The 21217-nt window shown below is 46.7% G+C and overlaps 1 protein-coding gene across 6 annotated transcripts in view; it reads left to right on the top strand.

The window, feature by feature from the left end:
• The window catches only part of gria3b (glutamate receptor, ionotropic, AMPA 3b), a 626694-nt gene that overhangs the window by 90134 nt on the left and 515343 nt on the right, over positions 1-21217 (top strand). For all 6 annotated transcript variants that reach the window (XR_011946682.1, XM_072505636.1, XM_072505635.1 and 3 more), the window contains exon 3: positions 6661-6900. Coding sequence is in view for 5 of the 6 variants with exons in the window: in XM_072505636.1 (XP_072361737.1) it covers positions 6661-6900 (240 nt within the window). In the remaining variant the exon portion in view is untranslated. The remainder of the gene's footprint in view (positions 1-6660; positions 6901-21217) is intronic.

Raw genomic sequence — 21217 nt, 5'->3', positions numbered from 1 at the left:
AGACAGTAAGGAGGGGGTATAGGGCCGCCGAATTGGAATGTCAGACTTTGAAGGTTACACTGGAAGTCTAAACCCAGGAGTGTAGCCACGCAGAGGTGGGGAAGGACGTAGAGACGGAAATTTTTTAACTCCCTTCCCTGGACTGTGAGGTTTGCTACACAAAACCCCTTTATCTCTGCTGAGTGGGAACCGGAGGCCAGTGAGATTTTTTGATTAACAGGGTGGATGAGGAGAGAACAGCGCCTTACCGTGTCGGGGTGTATGAAGCTCTCCATGCTCCCAGAGTCAATTATGCAGGACGTCTCGTGCCGTTGATGAAAACGGTCGTCGTAGCGGTTGACAGTACTCGAGGTCGAGACTGATCCAGAGTCACCAAGGCCAATCGCAGTAGTTGGGAATTCTGTTCAGGCAGTGTGTGGTCGGCCGAGCTGGGATCCTGGGGGTTCATCCAAGATGGCGTCTCCCATAGGTCGCACATGGCCGGGGGTGCACAAAATGGCAGCGCCCATCCCTCAAGCGTGGCGTCCATGGAACAAGATGGATGCGCCCGGGATCCGCACGTGGCCCTGGGCTATGGGGTGGCGGCGACCGCTGGCCGCACGGGGCCCTTGGAGAAGTTTGTGGTGGCGGTCCGGATTCGCCGCTGGAGACCGCGGCCACCGCTCGGGCCTGTCATACCCCCACAAAATGGCCCTTTTTGCTGCATCTCTTGCAGGTGGATGCGCGGGCCGGGCAGCGCTGGCGGGGGTGCTTGGCCTGCCCGCAAAAGTAGCAGCGGGGCCCCTCGGGGTTGCCAGGCCGCCTTGCAGCGCAGGCCTGCGGGGGGAACGGGGGGAAGTCTCGGTGTCGGCCGCTGCGGGGGTTCCACGTTGCCCAGCAGGCTGCCGCGCGGTCAGGAACGTAGGCGCGGTCATTCCTGGAGGCCACGTCCAGGGAGCCTGCAAGGGCCCGTGCCTCCCTGAGACCCAGGGCTTCCTTCTCTAAAAGGCGCTGGCGGATTTGTGATGAAAGCATACCTGCCACGAAAGCGTCCCGGACTAAGAGTTCCGTGTGTTCGCTCGCCGAAACTTGCGGGCAGCCGCAGCTGCTTCCCAACACCAGGAGTGCATGGTAGAATTCCTCCAGCGATTCCCCAGGGGTTTGTCTTCTTGTTGCAAGCAGGTGCCGGGCGTAGACCTGGTTTACCGGGCGAATATAGTGTCCCTTTTAGCAGCTCGATTGCTGCATCGAAGTCTTCCGCTTCCTCGATGAGGGTGTAAATCTCCGGGCTCACCCTTGAGTGCAGGACGTGCAGTTTCTGCTCTCCCATGGGTGCGTTTTCGGCCGTCTCGATATACCCTTTAAAACATTCCAGCCAGTGCTTAAAGATTGCTGCTGAGTTCGCCGCGTGGGGGCTAAGTTGCAGACACTCCGGCTTGATTCGGAGCTCCATCCTTTCTTCTTAAAATTCTAGCTTATTAAATTGATGCACGATCAATGACCACTAAAACGAGGTTGTAGTCCAACTGAAGGCTTTAATAAGCTAGATGTTTTCCCCAGCAGCTCAGGTACAGAATGAGGGCTGCTGGGGCGGGCATGGGTTCTTATACCCTGCCTATCAGGGCGGAGCTATTAGACACTCTAGCCAATAGCAAGCAGACCGGTTCCACCAATGGTACTTTAGCCTCTCAGGTACCGTAATACCTTTAATACCATAGCCGGATTGACTGGCATCGGTCGAAATTTTGGTCTCCTTTGCTTGTTCAAAGAAGGCTAAGACCGGGGCCGTGGTCAGTTTTGCTTTGAGTTCCCTCCATTCGCCGGTGTCCAGGCGGAATCGTATTTGGGACCGGTTGACCGTAAGGGTGGCACTCCACTCATTGTCCGGATCGATGCTGTATACCGATAGAGGCTGGATTCTTTGCTTCGGGGACACCCTGTTTTTTGTAATGATACCGACTCGAAAAGGCGCCTTCGGGTCCTTGGTGTCAATATCAGGTAGCAGGTCCGAATCGGGCTCGGTGACCGTGGGTTGAATGGCCCGGACATTCCTGCGAGGCTGGCTGGAGCGACCAGAGTTGGCAGGCTGAGCTGATCTGCATAAAGCAGCATAATGGCCAAGTTTGCCACATCTCAGGCATTGTCGGGATTTGGCAGGGCATTGCCGCTTTAAGTGGGTGGAGCCACAGTTCCACACGTTGTAGCATCAGTACATTCGCTGCGCCACCGCGCATGCGCAGTGCAGTCATGCCTGGTGCGCACCCTGCGCAGTACGTACGTCGATGTCGCCGTCCCCTTCCTTCGGTGCGCACTAGCACGGGAGTCCGTGAAAGCGTGCGAAATGGCCGCCCTCATCCAGGCTGAGGCCCTGGAGTTGCTCGATTGCTTGGACCCGTTCTGCCTCGTGGGGACCTTGCCACGTCGTTTCAGCCGCTTGGATGTGGGAATACCGACTAGTGGCGTGTTCATGTAGCACGCAGGTCTCGATGGCAATCGCTAGGGTGAGCTGCTTTACCTTGAGGAGCTGCTGGCGTAGGGGGTCCGACTGAACACCGAAAACGATCTGGTCGCGTATCATGGAGTCGGAGGTGGACCCGTAATTACAGGACTGCGCAAGGATGCGGAGGTGGGTGAGAAAGGACTGGAAAGGTTTATCCTTACCTTGCAAACGCTGTTGGAATACATAGCGCTCAAAACTTTCATTCACCTCGATGTCGCAGTGACTGTCAAACTTAAGGAGGACCATCTTGAATTTTGATTTATCTTCACCATCAGCAAAGGTAGAGAATTGAAAACGTGGATTCCTAGCCGTGTCTAGGAAGAGAACGATCTTCCTGGTGTCTGAGGCAGCTTCCCGGTCTGTGGCTTCAAGGAAGAGCTGGAAGCGTTGTTTGAATATCTTCCAGTTGGCCCCTAGGTTTACCGGTGATGCGGAGCGCCGGCAGCGGGCGGACGCTGTCCATTTTGCAGGATGGCTATATGCTGGTGGAAGACAGATCACTTGCAGGTAGGTCTAAGAAGTTCTAACATCCCTCAACTACTGGTACCATGATGTGTTGGGTGCTCTGGATCCAATAAACACATACAGGCCACCAACACTTAAAAATAGTTCAACACTATTTTATTAAGCTAGGATCTGTTGAACATACTTTTCACTGTGGGTTACACGATGTTAGATTAAACTAAAGACCTATGCCTATCCTAACCAGTCTATGCACTCAGCACATGGTGAAGATCTGTGCTGTAAGCTGTAAGCTCTGTCCTTCTGAGAGGCTGCATCCTGAATGAGCGGGAAAACTGATGCCCTCTGTCTTTATAGTGAGTGTACTCTAACTGGTGATTGGCTGCGGTGGTTGTGTGTGTTGATTGGTCTCGCTGTGTGTCCATCAGTGTGTGTGTCTGCACCATGATATACTGGTGCATATGATGACACCCCCCTCCCTCCCCCACCTCCCCCCTCCCTCCCCCACCTCCCCCCCCCCCCCCCACCTCCCCCTCCCCCCCCCCCCCCCCCCCCCCCACCTCCCTGCCTTTAAGAACCGGAAGGTGGCAGGCTGCCTTTCAGAAGCGGAAGGTGGCAGGCTGTCTTTAAGAACCGGAAGGTGGCAGGCTGCCTTTAAGAAGTGGAAGGTGGCATGCTGCCTTTCAGAAGTGGAAGGTGGCAGGCTTGCCTTTAAGAACTGGAAGGTGGCAGGCTGCCTTTAAGAACCGGAAGGTGGCATGCTGCCTTTCAGAAGTGGAAGGTGGCAGGCTGCCTTTCAGAAGTCGAATTTGCAGGTTGCCTTTAAGAAGTGGAAGGTGGCAGGCTACCTTTAAGAACCGGAAGGTGGCAGGCTGCCTTTAAGAACCGGAAGGTGGCAGGCTGCCTTTAAGAAGTGGAAGGTGGCAGGCTACCTTTAAGAACTGGAAGGTGGCAGGCTGCCTTTAAGAACCGGAAGGTGGCAGGCTGCCTTTAAGAACCGGAAGGTGGCAGGCTGCCTTTAAGAAGTGGAAGGTGGCAGGCTACCTTTAAGAACTGAAGGTGGCAGGCTGCCTTTAAGAACCGGAAGGTGGCAGGCTGCCTTTCAGAAGCGGAAGGTGGCAGGCTGTCTTTAAGAACCGGAAGGTGGCAGGCTGCCTTTAAGAAGTGGAAGGTGGCATGCTGCCTTTCAGAAGTGGAAGGTGCAGGCTGCCTTTAAGAACTGGAAGGTGGCAGGCTGCCTTTAAGAACCGGAAGGTGGCATGCTGCCTTTCAGAAGTGGAAGGTGGCAGGCTGCCTTTCAGAAGTCGAATTTGGCAGGTTGCCTTTAAGAAGTGGAAGGTGGCAGGCTACCTTAAGAACCGGAAGGTGGCAGGCTGCCTTTAAGAACCGGAAGGTGGCAGGCTGCCTTTAAGAAGTGGAAGGTGGCAGGCTACCTTTAAGAACTGGAAGGTGGCAGGCTGCCTTTAAGAACCGGAAGGTGGCAGGCTGCCTTTAAGAACCGGAAGGTGGCAGGCTGCCTTTAAGAAGTGGAAGGTGGCAGGCTACCTTTAAGAACTGGAAGGTGCAGGCTGCCTTTAAGAACCGGAAGGTGGCATGCTGCCTTTCAGAAGTGGAAGGTGGCAGGCTGCCTTTCAGAAGTCGAATTTGGCAGGTTGCCTTTAAGAAGCGGAAGGTGGCATGCTGCCTTTCAGAAGTGGAGGTGGCAGGCTGCCTTTAAGAAGCGGAAGGTGGCATGCTGCCTTTAAGAAGCGGTAGGTGGCAGGCTGCCTTTAAGAAGCGGAAGGTGGCAGGCTGCCTTTAAGAAGCGGAAGGTGGCAGGCTGCCTTTAAGAAGCGGTAGGTGGCAGGCTGCCTTTAAGAAGCGGAAGGTGGCAGGCTGCCTTTAAGAAGCGGAAGGTGGCAGCTGCCTTTAAGAAGCGGAAGGTGGCAGGTTGCCTTTAAGAACCGGAAGGTGGCAGGCTGCCTTTAAGAAGCGGAAGGTGGCAGGCTGCCTTTAAGAAGCGGTAGGTGGCAGGCTGCCTTTAAGAAGCCGAAGGTGGCAGGCTGCCTTTAAGAAGCGGAAGGTGGCAGGTTGCCTTTAAGAACCGGAAGGTGGCAGGCTGCCTTTAAGAAGCGGAAGGTGGCAGGCTGCCTTTAAGAAGCGGAAGGTGGCAGGCTGCCTTTAAGAAATGTAAGTCATTCTAGTCCGGCACGCACCTAGACCCCCAGTTGTGCTTCCAGCCAGTCGGCAGTGTTTCCACGCATTGAGATGAACAGGCAGCATGAGGTTTGGGCTCCATCACCTCAATCAGGTGCAGAGAAATTGCGCACTTCATCAATGGGCTGATCTGAGATTTTAGCCTTGAAATGTTTTAGGTTACATAAAATCTGTTTCAGGGGAAGCTACCACTGGTCACCTTGGAAAGAGTCATAGAGTCATACACTACAGAAGAGGCCCTTCGGCCAATGATTGATTGATTGATTGATTAATATTTATTGTCACATGTACCGAAGTACAGTGAAAAGTATTTTTCTGCAGCCAAAGGAGCGTATACAGTACATACATAGTGGACAAAAGAATAATCGACAGAGTACGTGGACAAATGGTACATCAACATTGACAAATGGTACATCGAATCTACATCAACAAAACTACACTAAATCTGCACAAATTCCACTTTCCAGCACCTTGGCCTATGGCTTTGAATGTTATGACATTTCAAGTGCTCATCCACATACTTTTTAAAGGTTGTGAGGTTACCCACCTCTCCTACTCTCCCAGACAGTGCATTCTCAACTCTCACCACCTCTGGGTGAAATGTCTTTTTCCTCAAATCCCTCTGAACCTCCTACATTCCTTTCATCTTAAATGATGCCCCCTCGTTATTGACCCTTCAACTAAGGAACAGATTCTTTCTATCCACCCTGTCTATACCCGTCATAATCTTATACACCTGAATCAGGTCCCCTCCTCAGCCTTCTGTGCTCCAAAGAAAACAACCTGAGTGTATCCAGCCTCTCTTTAAAGCTAAAATGCTCTAATTTTGTCCTTCAGAATTTTCACCAATAGTTCCCCTACCACTGATGTGAGACGCACTGGTCTGTAATCTGATTTATCTCTACCACCCTTCTTGATAAATGGAACCACATTGGCTGTCCCCCAATCATCTGGCAGCGCCCCTGTGGCCAGGGAGGATTACAAAATTTGGATCAGAGGCCTAATAATTTACTCCCTTGACTCCCACAGCAGCCTGGATACAACTCATCCGGACCTGGGGATATGTCCACTTTTAAGCCTGCCAAAACCTCCAATGCCTCCACACTCCCTGTATCAAACTGCTCAAAATCTCACAGCCGCTCACCCTGAATTCAGTACCTGCATCCTCCTTAAACCCTTAATTTTAACCTTCATCGTTTCTATACTTTCAACTGGATTTGCTTTCAGGTTTTCAGGTACTTACATTTTTCCTTCAAAAAAAATGAAAGGATGTCTTTTCACTTAAGTTACAAATTAAGTTACTTGCTTCTCTGTGACCCTTTGAAGTGTGAGCTGTTGAAGGCGAGGTCAGCCCTTTTGAAAGTTGTTGGTGAACCTTTGATAGTTTCCTAGGTTGCTGTGCACTCTACGGTCTGCACAAAATAACACAAGAGGGAAGATGATTTGGAATGTAGATAATGAAAGTTCAAATGTCAACGTGATGCCTACAAAAACTAACCAAGATCTTTTCTTTTTTCTTTCAGTCTGTTCACAGTATTCCAAAGGCGTTTATGCCATTTTTGGGTTCTATGATAAGAGATCTGTGAACACGCTGACGTCTTTCTGCGGAGCGCTGCACACATCCTTCATCACTCCAAGCTTTCCTACAGAAGGAGAAGTTCAGTTTGTTATTCAACTGAGACCACCACTGCAAGGAGCACTCTTAAGCCTTCTTACCCACTACAAATGGGAGAGATTTGTCTATCTGTATGACACAGACAGAGGTGAGCAATGATACTCAAAACCTTTCCCTCGCTCCCCCATTTCGCAAAGGTATTCATGCATGACTGCTTAGATTGTGATTAGCTTGGGGGGGGGGGGGGGGGGGGGGGGGGGGCGGTGGGGTGAGGGGACAATGTACCAGTAAATCTACATATCCAAGTAACTAATTATTTCGATACTAAAAATGTCATTCAAAGAAATCTTAATAATTCATGTTTGAAATTCATGAGTTTTCTGATAAATCAGTCCTATCAGTCGCTAAGGAATGTGGCTCTCATTAAACCCCAGAATATTGAAGGAGAGAAATGACTGTCAGCCTTGAAATAGTATTCAGCAGGAATTTTTTTTTTTCTTTGATTGTTCAAATTTGAAATTATTCCATTGATCGGGTTTGATGTTTATGGTTAGTTACGCTGGTACTTCATGACCGGTACAGGCTCGGAGGGCCGAAGGGCCCTGTTCCTGTACTGTATTGTTTTTTGTTCTTTGTTCTCTATTTTCAGATGCTCATTGATACAGGTTGGGTGTCAGATTTTGATCTGGTCCCAAGAGCACCAAAATCAAGTGGTTTGAGAGCCTCTCCACTCCTCCCGAAAGTAAGCTCGTTCACACTGACTTAGTGCTGTCCATATGTCAAGGGCAATCACCCTCACCCTCAGCTTGTGTGTTCATGTTTGGAGCAAGGCTGTAATGAGGCCTGGACGTGACTGTTTCGAGCAGAACCCAAGCTGAGCATCAGTGAGCAGCAGACTGTTAGTGAGTAAGTGCCAGTTGATAGCATTGTTGACAACATCTTCCATCACTTTGCTGATGATTAGGATTAGGTTGATGGGGCAGTTACTGGCTGGGTTGGATTTGATACCAGCGTGGGAGCTGTACTGGAACAGCTAGCTCAGAGAAATTCTGGGCCACCTGTCTTTAGCACGAGGGTTAGGATGTCATCAGGACCCAAAGCCTTTGCTTTGAACGTTCTGAATCTTTAGCTCCATCAGCCTTAAAGCTTTTATTGTGTAAAATATTGTAGTTTCAGCTGGGCGAGTTTTTGCAGGCATCTGTTCACACCGCATTCTTGTCCAAAGTGTGACAGAATTTCACTGTCTGAGGTGTTCCAACTTCGTACTCTGCACTTAATAAATCTGAATGTGGATGCTGCATAATATAATGGAAGTGAAAATCTTCATCTTTGACATAGAAGTAGCTAGGATCTTAAAGAATTTTCAGTCTCTTTTGGGCAGCACGGTAGCATTGTGGCTAGCACAATTGCTTCACAGCACCAGGGACCCAGGTTCGATTCCTGCTTGGGGCACTGTCTGTGCGGAGTCTGCACGTTCTCCCCGTGTGTGCGTGGGTTTCCTCCGGGTGCTCCGGTTTCCTCCCACAGTCCAAAGATGTGCAGGTTAGGTGGATTGGCCATGATAAATTGCCCTTAGTGTCCAAAATTGCCCTTAGTATTGGGTGGGGTTACTGGGTTATGGGGATAGGGTGGAGGTGTTGACCATGGGTGGGGTGCTCTTTCCAGGAGCCGGTTTGGACTCGAAGGGCCGAATGGCCTCCTTCTGCACTGTAAATTCTATGATCTTTTAATATTCATCTGTTTTTTCAGTGCTCAAGAAACTAATTGTATGTTATTTGTTGGAAAGCACTGTTTTCCACTTTGGCATCATTAAAGAACGGTCCATTAAGCCACTATGGGTGCGATTGTCCTGCCGCCGAACCCGTTGCATCATGGGGGAGGCCCAAAGGCTTTGCACGGGCCGATCGCGAGTCACCCGACTCGTCACATCTGCTGCAATCTGGATCATGCCCTCACAGGACGTGATCCAGATAATCATATTTAACTGAGCCTTTAGGGTCATCTAAATATGCGTGGCGAGTTTGAGGCTGCAGCCTCCCGGCTCCTGGGAGTCACCGGCCAACTGGCGAGGCTTCAACCGGGTGCCAGTTAATACTGCTCTCCACAAGCGGAGACCAGGCATGATGACCACGCCAGGGATTTTGGAGGCCATTGGAACCTCCCAGCTGGTCAGGGACAGAAAAGGACAGTGTCCTAGCACAGTGCCTCGGAACCTGGTTGGCAGTGTCCAATGGCGGCCATGCCCATGAAAAGGGGGATGGCGGGAATGAAGGGTGGGGGGTAAAGGAAGGGTATGAAAGAGCATCGTGAAGGTTGGAGGGGTGAAGGCGGAGGCACTGAATGTAGGAGGCCCTAAACAGGGGGGGTCCTCAGTGACGCCTTAGCGGGGTATACTCACTTGCGTGGTGGGGTTGATGTCCACAAGGATGGATGGGTCAGGGACAGGGTCACCCTCATGCCTTGGTGGTGTCGGGGGAGGGTGGGGACATGGGTGTGTGGGCAGGGCCCCCCGCTAGCTTTTATTTACGGGTGGGGGGTGGAGGTTGCCTCTCAGTGACAAGGGCTTGGGGTATTGCCCTTGTCTGCTGGGGGGTCGCATTGTCTGTGGGTGGGACGTGTGGGGGACCCTCAACTCACTTTGAGATTGGAGCACCCTTTCAAAATGATACCCCAATCTCTGAGAGCCGATCTGGCCAGTTCCCCACGACAGAAAAAAATTCGAAGGGATTTACCGGTGAGACACTCCCCAAGCCCCACGTCTGAACCTTACCCAAAAAGCGGGTGGGAAACACCCCACCAAAGCACCAGCTATATTTTCCGACGTGGAGCGTCCCCATCGACAGCGGGATTCTCCATTCCCGCAGCCAGCCAATGGGGTTTCCCATTGTGGCCACGACACGCCGTTGGGAAACCCACGTGCCTGGGCACGCTGCCGGTGGCGATTCCGCCAACGGAGAATTCCACTGCAAATATTTGAGGTGTCTGGAAACTAAGAACTCAGGAGGGATCACAAAATTGGAGGGACAGGATTCCTTTTGGGTTGCCCTGCCTGCCCCAACCTTGCAGAAATTGGCAGCTGATTTAGAGATCTGCGAGGTTTGGCTGAAAATCAAGCAATTTATACCTTGGGCAGAAACGAAGGGAGGCAGAGCCTCCATTGGAAGTTCCGTTCTGACTGGGGCCACTCCCACCTTCTCCGATAGCCCAATGACCTCCAGACCTGCCCCCCCCCCCCCTCCACCCTCCACCCTTGGAAAGCTGATTGTGCCCCACACAAACCCCCAGGCCTTCTCTACCCTCCCTATCCTGGGACCCCTGGCACTTAACAAATTCAGATCTATGATGCTGTGATATTTAATTCTATTCATACAAAACCCTTTCAAGACAGATTTATACCTCATGAAATGAAATGAATTACATGAAAATCGCTTATTGTCACAAGTAGGCTTCAAATTAAGTTACTGTGAAAAGCCCCTAGTCGCCACATTCCGGCGCCTGTTCGGGGAGGCTGGTACGGGAATTGAACCTGCGCTGCTGGCCTTAGTCTGCTTTACAAGCCAGCTATTTAGCCCACTGTGCTAAACCAGCTACAGGCAATTTTCAATTTGGGAGTACTTGTCTAAAGCTTATTGTGAAAGAAAAGATAATCGTAGTAAAGTATAAAGGTAACACAAGATGTGGAAATAAATATCAAAATTTCCAGAATTAGATTATTTGCCACATAAAACCAGTTCAAGAGATACACTTGTCATGTGAGAGTGCCTTTAAGAAATGGGGTTTCTAAAATAGTTAAACTTGATGTATTTTTGTAAAAAGGGGTCATTTTGTCTTATGTATGTTGCAAGGAAAGATTAAGAGTTACTTAGCGAGTACTGTATTCTTTCGGGGATTTATTGTTGTTGATAGTTGTTAAGATGTTCACTGTGGGTTTATAAAGTGTTAACTGGTTTCATAAATAAGCATTGTTTTAATTTAAAAGTACTGTAGATTTCTATTGCATCACACCTGCAGAGTAGGGCCGTGTGCTCCCCATAACCACAATCTATTAAAAGTTGTGGGTCAGGTGAACTCCATGATACACTTTGGGGTTCTCTAATCCCTGGCCCATAACAAATTGGGGCTCATCTGGGATAAAAGTCTCTTGGAAAATTCAATTGTTATTGCCATTACAGAGACCTGATTGAGGGAAGGACAGGATTGGCAGCTAAACATTACAGGATTTAGATGATTCAGGTGGGATCAAGGGGGAGGTAAAAGGGGTGGAGGAGTTGCACTACTGGTTAGGGAGAATATCACAGCTGTACTGCGGGAGGACACCTCAGAGGGCAGTGAGGCTATATGGTCGAGATCAGGAATAAGAACGGTTCAGTCACAATGTTGGAGGTTTACTACAGGCCTCCCAACAACGAGCAGGAGATAGAGGAGCAGATACGTAGACAGATTTTGGAAAGGAGTAAAAGCAACAGGGTTATTGTGATGGGAGACTTTAACTTCCCCAATATTGACTAAGACTCACTAAATGCTAGGGGGTTGGATGGGGCAGAGTTTGTAATGAGCATCCAGGAGGGCTTCTTAAAACAATGTGTAAATAGTCTAACTAGGGAAGGGGCTGTACTGGACCTGGTATTGGGGAATGAGCCCGGCCAAGTGGTAGAAGTTTCAGTAGGGGAGCATTTCGGGAACAGTGACCACAATTCAGTCAGTCTTGAAGTGCTGGTGGACAAGGATAAGAGTGGTCCTAGGGTGAATATGCTAAACTGGGGGAAGGCTAACAATATTAGGCGGGAACTGAAGAACATAGATTGGGGGCGGATGTTTGAGGGTAAATCAACATCTGATATGTGGAAGGCTTTCAAATGTCAGTTGAAAGGAATTCAGGACCGGCATGTTCCTGTGAGGAAGAAGGGTAAATATGGCAAATTTTGCGATACTTGGATAACGAGGGATATGGTAGGCCTCGTCAAAAACAAAAGGGAGGCATTTGTCAGGGCTAGAAGGCTGGGAACAGACAAAGTCTGTGTGGAATATAAGGAAAGTAGGAAGGAACTTAAGCCAGGAGTCAAGAGGGCTAAAAGGGGTCACGAAAAGTCATTGGCAAATAGGGTTAAGGAAAATCCCAAGGCTTTTTACACGTACATAAAAAGCAAGCGGGTAGCCAGGGAAAGGGTTGGCCCACTGAAGGACAGGAAAAGGAATCTATGTGTGGAGCCAGAGGAAATGGGCGAGGTACTGAATGAATACTTTGCATCAGTATTCACCAAAGAGAAGGAATTGGTGGATGTTGAGTCTGGAGAAGGGTGTGTAGATAGCCTGGGTCACATTAAGATCCAAAAAGACGAGGTGTTGGGCGTCTTGAAAAATATTAAGATGGATAAGTCCCCAGGGCCTGATGGGATCTACCTAAGAATACTGAAGAAGGCAAGCGAGGAAATTGCTGAGGCCTTGACAGAAATCTTTGGATCATCATTGTCTTCAGGTGATGTCCTGGAGGACTGGAGAATAGCCAATGTTGTTCCTTTATTTAAGAAGGGTAGCAAGATTAATCCAGGGAACTACAGGCCGGTGAGCCTTACGTCAGTGGTAGGGAAATTACTGGAGAGAATTCTTCGAGACAGGATCTACTCCCATTTGGAAGCAAGGGGTTGTATTAGCGAGAGGCAGCACGGTTTTGTGAAGGGGAGGTCATGTCTCACTAATTTGATTTAGTTTTTCGAGGAGGTCACAAATGTGATTGATGCAGGTAGGGCAGTGGATGTTGTCTATATGGACTTCAGTAAGGCCTTTGACAAGGTCCCTCACGGCAGACTGGTACAAAAGGTGAAGTCACACGGGATCAGCGGTGAGCTAGCAAGATGGATACAAAACTGGCTAGGTTATAGAAGGCAGAGAGTAGCAATGGAAGGGTGCTTCTCTGATTGGAGGGCTGTGACTAGTGGTGTTCTGCAGGGATCAGTGCTGGGACCTTTGCTGTTCGTAGTATATATCAATGATTTGGAGGAAAATGTAACTGGTCTGATTAGTAAGTTTGCGGACGACACAAAGGTTGGTGGAATTGCGGATAGCGATGAGAACTGTCAGAGGATCCAGCAGGATTTAGATTGTTTGGAGACTTGGGCGGCGAGATGGCAGGTGGAGATTAATCAGGACAAATGTGAGGTAATGTATTTTGGACGGTCTAATACAGGTAGGGAATTTACAGTGAATGGTAGCATCCTCAAGAATATTGACAGTCGGAGAGATCTAGGAGTACAGGTCCACAGGTGACTGAAAGGGGCAACGCAGGTGGAGAAGGTAGTCAAGAAGGCATACGGCATGCTTGCCTTCATTGGCCGGGGCATTGAGTATAAAAATTGGCAAGCCATGTTGCAGCTGTATAGAACCTTAATTAGGCCACACTTGGAGTATAGTGTTCAATTCTGGTCGCCACACTACCAGAAGGATGTGGAGACTTTAGAGAGGGTGCAGAAGAGATTTACAAGGAAGTTGCCTGGTATGGAGGGCATTAGCTATGAGGAGAGGTTGAATAAACTTGGTTTGTTCTCACTGGAATGATGGAGGTTGAGGGGCGACCTGATAGAGGTCTACAAAATTATGAGGGGCATAGACAGGGTGGATATTCAGAGACTTTTCCCCAGAATAGAGGGGTCAATTACTAGGGGGCATAGGTTTAAGGTGTGAGGGGCAAGGTTTAGAGGACATGTACGAGGCAAGTTTTTTGCACAGAGGGTAGTGGGTTCCTGGCACTCGCTGCCGGAGGAGGTGGTGGAAGCAGGGACGATAGTGACGTTTAAGGGGCATCTAGATAAATACATGAATAGGATGGGAATAGAGACTTACGGACCCAGGAAGTGTAGAAGATTGTAGTTCAGTCAGGCAGCATGGTCGGCGCAGGCTTGGAGGGCCGAAGGGCCTGTTCCTGTGCTGTACTTTTCTTTGTTCTTTGTTCTTTGTTCTTTGGATTGGCGTTGTGAACTTAAAGGCAGTGAGGGGTGAGCATATTGTGGTTGCTTTTCAGGTGTGGTATTCCAGTTTAAGTAGGGAGTGTGTTGTGGACAATGGCTCTTTCAGAGGCTCTGAGGTTTTTGGGGGTGGAGACGGTCACACGCAGTACCTTACGGACAGAGACTAAAAACAGGCTTTTAGATTTGGCAAAAACATTGCAGTTAACACAACCTGACAAAATGCGAAATGATGAGGTAATTATGGCGGTAGCTGAGCATTTAAAGTTGCCTGAGATACAGTCTGACTCATTGGACATGGCAAAAATTCAGTTAAAAATTAAACAAATGGAACATGAGAAAGAATTAAAGCAGCTTGAATACGAAAGGGATAGAGAGGAAAAAGAAAAAGAGAGAGAAGAATGGAAAACAGAAAGAATAGCCCTAGCAGAACAAAAAGAGAAAGGGAGATACAGTTTAGTGAAAAAGAAAGAGCGAGAGAAAGAGATAGAGAGAGGAAAAAGAAAGAGAGAGAGAGGAAAAAGAAAGAGAGAGAGAGTTTGAACTTCGGAAAATGGCCATGAAACATGCCAGTCAGTTAAAATTGGCGGATGAAAGGGAAACGTACAGTTTGAGGATAGTGATGAGGATAAAGAGAAAGAGCGTCAAAGTCAAAGGCTTGGTGGGGATCTATTTAAATATATCCAAGCATTGCCAAGGTTTGATGAGAAGGACATGGAAGCCTTTTTGATTTCATTTGAGAAGGTAGCTGAACAAATGAAATGGCCACAGGAGATGTGGGTGTTACTGATTCAAACAAAGTTGGTAGGTGGAGCTAGCGAAGTGTTTGCACCACTATCAGAGGAGGTATTTGGGACATATGAGGAGGTGAAAAAATCCATCTTAGGTGCATATGAACTAGTGCCTGAAGCCTATAGACAAAGGTTTCGAAATTTACTGAAAGAATCTGGTCAAACAAACATAAATTTTGAAAGGATCAAACAGAGTAACTTTGATATGTGGATAAGGGCTTTGAAAATAGACCAAACGTATGAAGCTCTCAGAGAAATTATACTTTTGGAGGAGTTGAAAAATTCAATTCCTGTTGTAGTGAGAACTCATGTGGAAGAGCAGAGGGTTAAAACTGTGCGGTTAGCAGCAGAAATGGCAGATGATTATGAACTAGTTCATCAATCAAAGCTTGGTTCCCGACATCAGTTTCAGCCTGTGAGGGATAGAAACTGGGGAAAAGATAAATACTCAAGTGGTAGAGGTAAAGGAGATCTGATGGGAGATAATAAGGAGAGTGTACCTCAGATTAAAAAGGAAATCCAGGATGGTGGAAAAGAAATGAAAAGTTTCAAATGTTTTCACTGTAATTAAAATAGGCCATGTAAAGTCACAGTGTTGGTGGTTGAAGAAAAGCACTGGGAAGGCTGATGTGGTAAAACAGGATAAGACAGTGGGGTTTGTTAAAGTGGTAAAGGAAAGCCCATGTGAAGTGAAGGAGGTGCAAAAGGTTGTACAGCCTGATCAAGAGGTGATTGATAAGAAGGTGCCAGATGTCTTTAAAGAATTTACTTGTGTGGGTAAAGTTTACTCATGTGTACCAGAAAGAGCAGGTAAAGAAGTCACAATTTTAAGAGATATGGGAGCTAGTCAATCTTTAATGGTAAGAGATGAGGAGTTATGTAGTTTGGGAAGAATGGTGCCAGAAAAGGTGGTAATATGTGGAATTCAGTGTGAGAGGAGTAGTATTCCCCTAAATAAGGTAAGGTTGGAAAGTCCAGTGAAGAGTGGTAGTAGGAGTAATAGAGAAACTATCTTGTCCTGGAATACAGTTTATCTTGGGTAATGATATAGCTGGATCGCAGGTGGGAATGATGACTACTGTGGTTGATCAGCCAGTGGAAAATCAGACAACTGAAGTGTTGAAGGACGAATATCCTGGGATTTTTCCAGATTGTGTAGTAACAATGTTGCAAAGTCACAGGTTAAGACAAGAGGAGAAATCAAAGAGTGAAGATAAAGTTGAAGTTCAATTATCAGAAACGATTTGTGATCAGATGGTTGGAAAAGAACAAGCACAGGTGGAGGATGAGGCGGATATTTTTAGTTCAGGAAAATTGGTGGAGTTACAACAGAAAGATGTAGAAAGAAAACGGATGTATCAGAAAGCATACACGGAAGAGGAATCTGAATGTATACCGGAGGTGATATTACCGTAAAAATGATGCCTTGATGAGAAAATGGACACCTTAACATATGCAGGCAAATGAAAAGTGGGCAGAAGTTCATCAAGTGGTATTGCCAGTAGGGTATAGAAAGGAGGTGTTGCGAGTTGCACATGAGGTACCATAAAACATAGAACATACAGTGCAGAAGGAGGCCATTCGGCCCATCGAGTCTGCACCGACCCACTTAAGTTCTCACTTCCACCCTATCCCCGTAACCCAATAACCCCTGCTACCCCTCCTACACCTCCTAACATTTTTGCACACTAAGTGCAATTTAGCATGGCCAATCCACCTAACCTGTATGTCTTTGGACTGTGGGAGGAAACCGGAGCACCCAGAGGAAACCCACGCAGACACGTGGAGAACGTGCAGACTCCGCACAGACAGTGACCCAGCGGGGAATCGAACCTGGGACCTGGCGCTGTGAAGCAACAGTGATAAGCACTGTGTTATCGTGCCGCCCTACCAGTGGGAGGTCATTTGGGAGTAAGGAAAACTCAAGCTAAAGTACAAAAACATTTTTATTGCCTGGTCTCCATAAAGGTGTAGTTAAATTTTGTCAATCATGTCACACATATCAAGTGATAGGGAAATCTCAAGTAGTGATAAAACCAGCGCTCTTAATGCCTATTCCAGCATTTGAGGAACCTTTTACAAGGGTCTTAATTGATTGCATAGGACCGCTTCCTAAAACGAAAAGTGGGAATCAATATCTTTTGACTATAATGGATGTGTCTACTTGGTTTCCAGAGGCCATTGCAGTACGTAATATTCCAGCTAAAAAGATTGTGGAGGAGTTACTTAAATTCTTTACTAGATATGGACTACCTACAGAAATACAATCGGATCAAGGATCAAATTTTACCTCAAGGATTTTCAAAGAAGTTATGGATAGCTTAGGAATAAAACAATTTAAATCAACTGCGTAGCATCCAGAATCGCAGGGAGCGTTAGAAAGTTGGCATCAGACATTAAAGACAATGTTGAGGGCTTATTGTCACGATTATCCAGAGGATTGAGATAAAGGAATTCCATTCGTACTGTTTGCAATTAGGGATGCACCTAATGAGTCAACCAAATTCAGTCCTTTTGAATTAATTTTTGGTCATGAGGTAAGAGGACCACTTAAATTGATGAAAGAAAAATTGGTGAGTGAGAAATCGGAACTTACATTGTTGGATTACGTGTCAAATTTTTGGGAACGATTAAATAGAGCAGGTGAATTGGCTAGACAGCATTTAAAAATTGCACAAAATGTGATGAAACGGGTAGCGGACAAGAAATCCAAAGTTCATAGTTTTGCCAGTGGAGATAAAGTTTTAGTATTGTTATCAGTGGTAGGTGAACCTTTAAAAGCAAGGTTTTGTGGACCGTATCAAATTGAAAGGAAATTAAGTGAGGTGAATTATGTGGTAAGTACGCCAGATAGAAGGAAAACTCACCGAGTGTGTCCTGCGAATATGCTTAAAAGGTACTTTGAAAGGGAAGGAGAGAAAAAGGAGGAGGTTGTAATGATTCTAACTCAAAGTGACGAACCAAATCCAGATGACTTTGAATTTGACATACCTCAAATTAAATTGGAAAACGAGGATGTTCTTAAAAATTGGGATAAATTGTTGAGTTAGTTTCCAAAAGAAAAACGGACTGACCTGAAAGAGTTATTGATATCACATGGGCTAGTTTGTGGAGATAAGTTGAGAAGCACTAAAATGGCTACACATGATGTAGATGTGGGAAATGCTGTTCCAATCAAACAACATCCATATAGACATAACCCTTTAAAATTGGCACAGATTAACAAGGAGATTGAAAGTATGCTTAAAAATGGCATTATTGAAGTGGTTGCAGCCAATGGAGCTCACCCATAGTGATGGTACCAAAACCGGACGGTACCCAACGGTTGTGTGTGGAATATAGAAAGGTTCATGCAGTTACAAAGACTCTTATCCTATCCCACGTTTGGAGTATTGCATTGAGAAAGTGGGACAATCAGCTTTTATTTCCAAACTGGATTTACTTAAAGGTTACTGGCAGATACCTTTAGCCGAAAGAGCAAAGGAGATTTCAGCTTTTGTGACTCCAGATGGTATATCCCAAATCAAAATTATGCCATTTGGCATGAAAAATGCCCCAGCCATATTTCAACGGTTAACTAACAAAGTTGTTTCAGGATTATCCAATTGTGCGGTATACATCGACGATCTGGTAATTTTTAGCCAGATATAGAAGGAACATTTAAAACATCTGATGGAGCTATTCGATCGACTTCAGGAGGTGGGTTTGGAAAAGCCCAAGTCACTTTCCTTGGCCATACAATCGAACAGGGTCAAATGGTCACACGGGATGTGAAAAGAAAAATTATTGAGGAGTTTCCAATACCCTCGAGCCAAAGGGAAATAATGCAATTTCTTGGCATGAGTGGATTTGATCAAACATTTGTGCAAAATTTTTGTAACGTGGTTACTCCACTGATGGACTTGCTGAAGAAACGTCAAAAATGTCAGTAGACAGCGGAGTTTCAACAGGCATTTGACTGCCTGAAAGCTGTGATAACCAATGCTCCTGAGTTGGAGAATTACAAGGGACTCTGTGATCAGATTGAACTAAGGTATCTGACTTTAAAGAGAAATGCTGAGGCGTAGAGAAATGGACAGATCGTGCAGAGACCTTCTTGTCCAAAGAGACTGTCAATCGAGAAGGATTTCAGTTGGAGGAAGAAGAACAAAAATGGGCTATGTTATTATTATTGAATGCTTGCGTGTTGTTTTGTTAAAAAAGAAATATATATTCACTGTCCATATTTCTTAAAGAAAAGTGAAAAGGTGAAAAATGAAACCATCTTGAAGTTGATGGTTCAAGAGCCCAGCTAAGCTGCAACTGGAGTGCTGCAGAGATTAGAGTATTAGTAGGAGTGACCACTGCATAGTCCTTCTGGAGACAAGGTCTCACATTTACATTGTGAATACACTCCATCAGGTTGTGTGGTACTACCACCATGCTAAATGGGTTAGAGAATCCAACCATATTCTCTTGACATTTGATGACATTACTACCACTGAATTCACTACTATCAAGATCCTGGGGCTTACCATTGAACAGAAATTGAACTGGATCAGCCAGATAAATTCTGTGGCTTCAAGAGCAGGCCAGAGGCCGGGAATTCTGCAGTGAGTACTCACCACCTAATTCTCTAAAGCTAGTCTACTAAATATAAGGCACAAGCCAGGAGTGTGATGGAATACTCTCTGCTTGCCTGGATGTGTGCAGCTCCAATGCTCAAGAAGCTCAGCATGATCCAGGACAAAATAGCTTGCCTGATTGGCACTCCAACATTCACTCTCTCCACTATCAATTCACAGTAGCAGCAGTGGACACCAACTGCAAGGATGCACTGCAGAAACTCGCCAAGGCTCCTTCGACAGCTTCCAAATCCGTGACCACTACCATCTAGAAGGACAAGGGCAGCAGATACCTGAGAACAACACCATATGAAAATTCCCCTCGTAGCCACTCACTATCCTGACTTGGAAATATACCGCCGTTCTTTCACTGTAGCTGGGTCAAAGTCCCAGCACTCCCTTCCTAATAACATTGTGGTTGCACCTACACCACATGGACTGCAGCGGTTCAAGAAGACAGCTCACCACCAACGTCTCAAGGACAATCAGGGCTTTTCGATAGATGCTGGCCTAGCCAATGACAAATCCCATGAAATAATTTTCAAATCATTTTTGGAAAGATCTAACAAGACTGTGCATCCATGAGACCCAGTGTTCTATCTGTGGCAGACTTGTACAGAACCACAATCTGTAACCTCGTGGCCAGGCAAATCCCCCATTCCACCATTACAATCAAGCAGATGATGCTGAAGCATTTGTAACCATCTTCAGCTAGAAGTGCCGAGCCGATGATCATCTTGGTTTCCTCTTGAAGTCCCCAGTATCACAGATACCAGTCAACTTGATTCACTCCACGTGATGTCAAGAAATGGCAGAAGGCACTGGATACGGCAACAACTATGGACCCTGGTAACATTCCAGCAATGATATTGAAGACTTGTGGTCCAGGATCAGTCACGTTCCTAGCCAAGCTGTTTCAGTACAGCGACAACACTGGCAACTACCCAGCAATGTGGAAAATTGTCCAGGTGTGTCCAATAAACAAAAAGCATTATCTTATTGAATGATGGAACAGGTTGAAAGGGCTGAACGGCCTACGCCTGTCCATATGTTCCTGCGTTGTGAATACCTGAAAGGATGATCAGGCAAATACAATAAATGTGAACTGTGGGCATCATTAATGACCGACGATCAAGTTCAAAGAATCAGAATGTAAAAACCAGTGAACCAGAATACAAAAGCTGATGAAAATCCTCCGTTAACCCCGCAATCCAACCACAAAATTAAGTTATCGTTCTGATTTCACAGTAAAATTAAAAGTCAGACTCTCAGTACTCACCTTACAAAAGAATACATTGGACAGCAACTTCTAGTGAGCACGTGTGCACAATTAAACATGGAAATTAGAACGTTGATGTGTGAGTTTTCTCTGCTTCTCCAAAGGCTGGCAATATCTTTGAGAGACTCTGCATTAAAACCACCTCAGATGTTTGATCTGTAAGTCTTTCAGTCACTTCTCTGTGAAATTGCTACAACTCGGCTGTGCATGACAGCTTCCACATATACACACACCCATCTGTCTGGATTGTTTAATTAATCTCCCTTCACACTTGAGTGGCCCAACTGTGAAACTAACCAACCTTTATCTAGTTATGATCGACAGCTCCTGGACCACATCAAATACAGTTAATTTCTTTCTGCAGAGAAAAAGAGGAAGTGAGAGCACTTAAAGCACTTAACTGGGTGGTTTCACAGCTGACTACTTGTGAGCCACTCAAGGTGAAGAGAGATGAATTAAACAATGCATTCAGTTGTGTGTGTATGGAAGATGTCAATCACAGCCTAGTTAAAGCAATTTCACAGAGTTATGAATGAAAGTCTTGCAGATCAAAGGTCTGAGAGGGTTTAAACCCAGCGAACTGGTTTTGTTTTACCAGAAATTAACAGGTTTTGCTTCCTCTGCCTGAGCCAACGGGTGTATTGCACAGGTGAGTGTTAAAGCAGTGATTTGTTTCTGTGCCTCTGTCTGGATTGCTCTCTAGCTTTCAGGCAGGGGTCTCTCTTATGGGGAGTCCCTTGTGGGGGTCTCGGTAATGCGGGGAGTCACTGGTGGGCATCACTGTGTAATAGAAACATGAAAAATAGGTGCAGGAGTTGGCCATTTGGCCCTT

The sequence above is a fragment of the Scyliorhinus torazame genome, chromosome 5, assembly GCF_047496885.1.
Source record: "Scyliorhinus torazame isolate Kashiwa2021f chromosome 5, sScyTor2.1, whole genome shotgun sequence".
Lineage (NCBI taxonomy): Eukaryota > Metazoa > Chordata > Chondrichthyes > Carcharhiniformes > Scyliorhinidae > Scyliorhinus > Scyliorhinus torazame.
This window is presented reverse-complemented; position numbering and strand designations above follow the sequence as displayed.